Source organism: Mycteria americana, chromosome 2, assembly GCF_035582795.1.
Source record: "Mycteria americana isolate JAX WOST 10 ecotype Jacksonville Zoo and Gardens chromosome 2, USCA_MyAme_1.0, whole genome shotgun sequence".
NCBI lineage: Eukaryota > Metazoa > Chordata > Aves > Ciconiiformes > Ciconiidae > Mycteria > Mycteria americana.
The window spans coordinates 55172202-55179862 of NC_134366.1; the positions used below are offsets into that span (position 1 = coordinate 55172202).

At 44.0% G+C, this 7661-nt stretch overlaps 1 protein-coding gene across 1 annotated transcript in view; it reads right to left on the reverse strand.

Annotated features, from left to right (window-relative positions):
* BMPER (BMP binding endothelial regulator) overlaps positions 1-7317 on the reverse strand; it is a 144784-nt gene extending 137467 nt beyond the window's left edge. The window contains exons 1-2 of the mRNA XM_075495600.1: positions 7202-7317; positions 6251-6336 (exon numbers count right to left, since the gene is read on the reverse strand). Coding sequence (XP_075351715.1) covers positions 6251-6336; positions 7202-7316 — 201 coding nt within the window. The 5' untranslated portion in view covers position 7317. The remainder of the gene's footprint in view (positions 1-6250; positions 6337-7201) is intronic.
* Between the last annotated feature and the right edge of the window lie 344 nt (positions 7318-7661).

Here is a 7661-nt window from a genome sequence, read left to right on the forward strand (position 1 = left end):
TCGGGGGGGGGGCGTGCAGGGAGGACCAAGGGTAGAGATTATTTCTTCCATTTTTTGGTTTGCTTGCACTCAGTTTTGCTACTCCATCGGTTCAAGCTAGGTAGAACACTAGGTCTTATAACAACGAATTTAACATAATTTTTTATGAGCAAAGGTCAAATTCTACATTGCACATTTGGATTTAAAAGCGGAAATTTAAACTACAGAATGATGTTTCATGCTGAATAAAACTTATGCCAAGCAAAGCTCTGATTTCTAGTTTCTGAGCTCCTGTCTCCAAACTTTTCTCAGGTTTCCAACACTCGGTTACACTTTCTGGCTCACATTTATTTCCTTCTGTTCTGGATTTAGGTGATAAAAGGTTGAGACATATGATTACCACTCCTCAGGTGCAGTTGGCAAGTTTGAGGCGCAGGCATGAGGGAAGTGGGGAGGAAAAAGGTGGGGGAAACGGCACTGGTTTAGATGTGGTTTGTCAGGGTCACTGCTGGCTTTTATCAGCTGTTTCTTGACACAACTCACTTTGTTCTAAAGTATTTTGAAAAATAAAAAAATAGTAAAAGACCTTTTCTCCTTACGAAGAACACACCAAAAATAAAACCCTTCATTCTCCTGAAAAAATAAAAAAGCTCTTGCAATGTGAAGGCCACTCTTAGCTGAGGTATACTTATCTATTTCCTTGCAGTACCTGGCTTCTCACCTGTCCCTTTCAGCAGGAATTTTTTGACCATTAATTTTAAAACTACATGCACCATTGGCCAATGGATAGGTTATTCTTGGATCTCTGCTTGCTTCTGGCAAGGTGTCCAGGGTCCATGCAGATGATTATAAATGAGCATGAAATGACATGGCTCTCCTCACCACCACTGGCACCACCACCTGTCATCGTTGTCACTGCTGAGCTCATCTCACCTTCAAAAAACTCAGCACTCAGAAGTTTAATTCAGGCTAAGTTAATTCTGTGGGGTTTTTACATTCTCGTCCTATAATTATGCACAGGTTCTCATTTCACCTATTTCCGATGGACTGTAGCATTTTTATGTCTTTTCCACGTGTATGTTGAAATATATATTTCTTGAAAGCAAATGCTATAATATCAGGTGTGAGCCTACTTCTATTTTGAGTTTTAGATACCTTCCAGCCAAAAAGCTGTACCAACAAAAACTCTTGCTGCGCTTGATCATTTACCGTACTTGTACCAGAGTTGAACTTAAATATTCCATGCCTATTTTATATGCTGACACCCATATAAAAGAAATGTAACCAAACGTTCTCCCAATATTCTGTGAATAGCATTTTCCCCCTAACATTTCAAAATCCTCAATATATATCTGTGTTACGAAAAGTCCAAAACTTACCAAAATGTGGTAAGTTTTCACATTTATGAAGTTTTGTTTCTCCTAACAGAAATTCACCCATGCCTCCACTACGCTCAGCCTAAAACTTCCACATCTGAAATCTAAAGATCTGAATCTGTCATACATGACATGTTTGGGTTCCTCAAACTGCACAAGGTGTGCGAAATTATCCTATGGATTGAAATAAACTCATTTTTCTACAGACGTGGGAGAATATTTTTAGAAGATAATTTTTGCATTAGGTAGTGTAGTTATAATCACTCGCGGTCTTAAAGCATTTAATAACTGGAATAAAAGAATCCATTTCTCAAACTGAATCAATATACTTCCATTATGAATACCATCAAGATTATATATTTTTACCTATAATCGTTATTGCCAATTCAGACAAGTTCTTTAAAACTCAAACTTTTTACAGTCAACTTCATGACCCGCAGTTTCACTACTTTGATTTTCAGAAACCAGCAGGACATGAGATTTGCTTACTATTGACCACTAAGCATAAAATAATTTCACAATCATAAGTTCTCTAACATTTTTTTTTGTACTGTCAAAGGCCACATCATTATCTGAGATAATAGTTTTCCTTTTTTTGACAACAGTATCTTTTCTTCACAGAGTTGATTGATTTAGTCCTTGTTACTGCCCATCACATCCAGGATTTCCTTTCAGTTGTTCACCTTCCTCTGATACAGAGCTTGCTGCAGCTTAGAGCATTTTCCATCCTTTCCTCAGAGAAGTCTTTAGCTACAAACATGGTTGCAATGGGATGCTCAGCCATGGCACTTCACAAGTAGGCCATCCTGCACTTTTTATGTGACCTAGCTTCAAGAAAAACAATTTTCCAGTGCAACTTCTGCATATGTTTTAACCATTAGCTCTACATACTAAGGATGCCAGTGCTTTCTCCAGTTTCTGTGTTTAACAGTATATAACATGAATGCATGAGAGAGCACGCACTTTCAGTAGCCTCCAGCCTCTTTGTGCTATTCCAGTATCTCAAACCCTATGGAAAGCCAGGTGGCATGGTAGCTTTCTGGAGATAGCGTATCTCCTTGGAGATGCGGAACCACAGACATTTGAAGTGGAAGTGGGCAGAAGACCAAAGCACACTACCTCTAACGGCATTTTGCAGATAGCAGCAGCAAGTCATAAATCACAGTTCTCAAAACCTCTGGATCATGAAGTCAGCTTTAATTTGCCTTTGCCCATCCGTGCCTCTGAACAAGCTCAGGAGAACAGACACACCAAAAACCTGGCATCTCTGCAGCCTGCCCGTTGTCAGAGAGACAAAAAAGAAAATGAGTGTGTTCATACTGTGACTATACCACCCACATCCACTTGTAAAGTGAAAGTGCATGAAGTGAGAAGGGATGGCTTTGTAGTCAAACCATTAGACCAGGAGTTATGAGACCTGAGCTTTCATCACAGTCCTACAAGAAATTCCTTGTGGATAAACCACAGTCTTTCTTTGACTTTGATGTTTTTCTCTAAAAAAAAAATAAAAATGGCCACTTCTTGCAGTCAGCTGTAATTAATGACCCGTTCTTTGGAGATCAAATTCATCTATGTTTATTAAGTGCTTAGAGATGATTAGTTGGACAGCAATATACCATTGCTAAAGTGTTGTAATTGTAAAAGCTCACATTGAAACTATTGTCTTACAGATGTTAAAAATGACCATTTTTATGAGCATTATTAAGACCATAAAGTAAAGACGTATAAATTACAAATTAGGGAACTCTAGATTTTAGCCATAGTGGCTTGTTCAGCTGGTGGTTCTTGCATACAGAGCCACAGCGTACATTTACACACACACACACTCCTAGTCGTACCTGTTTCCTTACATTAAGGGCATCGGTGCTGTTCTGTGCACTCCACCAAATTTCATTTTGACAAGTAGGGAAGTCCAAAACAGAGTGATCTCATGGTGGGTGCAGTGCCTTTTTATTAGAAAAGCACTACCTATACTTTAGAAATTAATTATTTACTATCTACTACATAGGAAATCTCCAGCACATCTCCCAGTCCAAATTCCCGTATCACCATGACTTCTCTTTCCACATGTTATAGCAGATGCTTAAGAATGAACTCACCTTGTTTGGTAGCTAGACTTGGCTGTCTCCAGGAGATCCCCACCAGTGTCCCTTTTGTATTCAAGATTCAGGGTTCTGTGATATCAGTAACTCTAAAACAGGAGCTAGAGGCTTTCTTAAAGCAGCACCCCCAGAAGCCAGTGCCCGCTCTGCCTGCCTTGTTCCCATTCACGTTCCTATCATGAAAATCAGTCCGTCCTGTCTCCCCTAATCAATGAGAAAAGACAACTTTTGGTTTTGGTCTTCCTACCAACACTTCTCAGTGGTGTATAAGGAAATTGCTCTTTGCAGTCTTTGTTGCATTACTGCAAGTTACCCATAACCTATGAGTTTCCAGTTTTCACCACATTTGCTCTTAGAGTACTACCCCTTGCTTTGCCCTCCCAACTAATTTAGCCTGCTAAGAGAAAGCTGGAGACTGCTTTGCTTATGCTGCCTGCCTCTTCCTCCCTTGCTAGCATGCATCCCCATGCTCTGCAGGACACAACTGGCAGAGCCAGTTCTGTCACACGCTTGATGATTCGGTTCCAGCATTTCAGTTCTGTCATTTCAGTTCTCTCATTTGTGAGATGGGAAAGTTCTGGAAGGGCGTTATTTAGATATTCCTCTTCTTCCCAGAGCCATTCAGATTTCTGTGCAGTTATTTATGGCAGCTTGCAGTCACAGAAATGTATCCCCGCTCGGGGAGACCTGCCATAATCCAATCCAATATTTCAATTACTCGCTTTACTGGTGTTTTTAACACAAGTGCCCTCTGTTGAATTTTCTGTCCTCTCCTGGACAGCAATCGCTTCCTTCCTGGAACAGCTAATTAAGCTCTCTTCTTAGTTGCTCACTTCTCATGATATGAACATCCATCAGGTTTGCCCTTGAAGGGTATGATCAGTCTTCCAGAGAAAGTTCCTCACTGAATCGCTGTTAAACAATCAATATTTCTAGCTGGATGTAAGGAAACCTGGTTCTCTCTTCCCTCCTGGTCACAAATCACCACCTCGCTTATTTCATTTCTGCTCTCCCCAGACCTCTTAAGATTGATCTTTTCCCTTGTGGCAGGCCTGAACAAAGATTTCAGCAACCGGCTGTCCAATAAGTCATTGCTTTGGATGCTGCACAGCGTTAAAGTCGGTATCTCCAGCCTGGTTTCCTTCTCCTCTACCAGGTCTCCCAGCTTCCAAGTCAAGAAACAGAGATCTCATTTATCCTTTGGCAGAAATAAACCAGAGCGTATCTGGTGCAGGTAACTGCAGTAACTCACTAGGCATCCATATTCTTAATAAACCGTAGTGTCCTCCTTACATAGAAGGGAGCCAAATGCCCTCAGTTGCCGTTTCACTAAAATATGCCCTACAAACCGCATAGATTTAGAGTTCTTACATCCAATGTTTTTTGCAGTTCTTCATGTTCATGCACTAAAAGGGTGCTCATTGATTTAATAAAGCCAAGGTCTAGAGAGATCTATAAATACAAGTATTTTACCCTGATGCATTATTGCCCTGATGCCCAAGACTGAACTTCTGCTCCTTCACAGATAAATTGCTTCCTTGCTGGTTAACACCAGCTTCCATTAGCAAGAGTGGTGGCAGACATATTTGGGAAGGTGATCCATGATAAAACACAGCTTCATCTCTTTTTTTGTTTTCCCTTTGATTTCTTTACTCACCACATCCCATGCTCCTCCTTTCACCACCCCCCTCTACTCAGAGGAATCAATAACTTATTCTTTATCACTATTAGCTAAAAAGTTATCACTGAGTCTCACTTAAAATCTGCTGAACTCAGTGCAGCGATATACATCAGCCTCAGGGGGCTTAATATCAGGAGGTTCCTACAGTTGCCAAAATTGCCTTCTAACAGGTAGTCTGAAGCAATTCTTTAAGTGTTTTATAGACTTATAATAATGCTGGCTAATACTAATAATATTAATAGCAATAATAGAAGAGGGGGAGAGGGTGTCTTGATATTTCAGTCCTAAAGCAGAACACATTCCATACATTCAGCTACTCTATAACTTCCAAAATGTAAAACGTAGTGCTTTCTGGTCTATACTTTTCTCTGCGTTTCAACAGCAAATTAAGGTCTATGGCTTTCTTTTAAATATATTGTATGAAGTTTTATTTAGAACAACTATTTTTCTATATCTCCAAAGCCTTGGCTTGTCCAGCTGAATTGCTCCCAAAAATGCTTAATTCCAAAGCAGAGTTACAAGGAAAGGGAATGTTTCTCCCCAAAAAGTGTATCAGCTAGCGACATTATTAACCACTGAATTCCCAGCACAGCAGGCAGTGCCATCCTTGGAACAAAGCGCTTTGAGGAAAGCATCACTTGTGCTTTCACCGTCGTCTTATGCCAGCGTGTATAGTCACGTTGCAGCCTTCACCTTGCACCCTTGTGCAGCTCCCCAGCCACTGGCGTGTGAAACTAAGCACGTGGGAGCTCGAAGCAGCAGCATTTCCAAACCTTACTATTCACTCTCTCTGCCGAGCGACACGCAAAGACTTTTGTGTGCACCCCTGACTTTGTGAAAACAGTTCTCCCTCCAAATTCACATGGTAAATGCGGTTTCACAATGTCATATTAAAGTCATGTACAGCTTTGTACCCGAGAGTTTTAAAGTCAAAGAAATGATTGCCAGATCATGGATTGGATTACTTTCCATTAGCTCAGCTCTAAGATAACCTTGTGTTACATAAAGGCGACAGAGGCACCCAAGATTTGATTATGTGAAATATTCCCCTCTCTGTGCAGTTACTTTTAGTACAGGCCTGAATGTTCTTACTATCTGAAATCCAAACTTACCAGGCAAACACACATTATACAAGGGTTGTCTGTGATAAATGGTATCTGCAGAATTTCCCCTTCATTTTCACATTTTGCAATGGATCCTGAAATAGAAATAAAAATTTTAAGATACTGACCTATTTCAATTCCCCCAGCTGGTTTTGGAAACTGTGCTTGTCGCACGATTAACCCTTGCTCCATTCCTAGCCTTCGATTTTAAATCTTGCCTTAATTTGCCCGTTTTAAAGAAGCAAGGATGTTCAGCGTTTCTGTGAGATTCCAAAGGGAACTGGGACGTGACTGGCCTTTTATTGCCACACAAACCTAGACTTTCTTTGTGCCCCAGTTATAGCAAAGAAGGACGCTTTTTCTCTTCTCAGATGACGTGTGGGGAATAACGAGTACTCCATGCAAAGCAGGATACTTATATAACGATAGATCCAGAGCTCACCGAAATCAGAAAGCTGTCCATTACACTCCGAGGACTTGGACCAGGAGTACAGCACGAGCCCTAAACCAAGCATCCTTTTAATGCACGACGGCCAACTGGCAAATGAGTCACAATTAGCAGGCTGACTGTCAAACGGAATCAAATTAGAAATCCCTTTATGGCCCTAGCGCTGATTAGCCGGTATTGTGTCATGTTGGAATCACTTCTCGAAATCTAATGGCTCCTCGCTTGCGCTAGAAATTGATTCAGCCTTTCCCTCCATACCCCAGATATCAGGAAAATATAACCCTCGAGGGGAAGTGGGGAAAAAAAAAGGCGGGGGGGGAATAAAAAGGGGGGGGGGGACACGACCATAGCTCCTGTGTTCACCTGCCCCAAACCACGCGGTTACACCTACAGCTGTCCGCCCTTCCCGCGCTTCTGCCAAATGCCAGGCGGCCCCGCGCCCGACGGCGGGTCCCGGCGGCAGGTGGGCACCGCGCAGCCTGCGCGCCCGCGGCCGCTCCGCGCCCCCTTACCTGTGAGCAGGGAGGAGGCCAGCGCCCCGGGGAGGCAGAGGGCGCCCAGGAGGACGGCGGCGGCGGCCGGGACGAGGCGCGGAGCCGCCGGCCAGCCCCCGCCGAGCCGGGGCATCGTCCCGGGGGTGCCGCTGCCCGCCGGCCGCGGGGCAGCGTCCGGGACGCGCCGTCGGGTGGCGGAGCCCGGCCGCCCCCGGCACGCCCGCCCCAGCACCGACCCCCGGCGCCGGGCAGCAGCTGGGGCGGGGGGGGAGCAGGACGGGAGACGGTGGCCCGCCGGGGAGTCCCACCCCACGACGGCACCGGGGGAGGGGACTGTGGGTGCGGGGAAAGCAGCTGTCAGCGCCTGCCCCTCGGCCCCGCACCCCCGCTTTCCATCGCCCCCCTCCCCTGCCCGCATCCCTTCTTATACCTTCCTCTCCCCATAGTCCCTCCTCCGGCACCCCCCGGCCCCCATGCC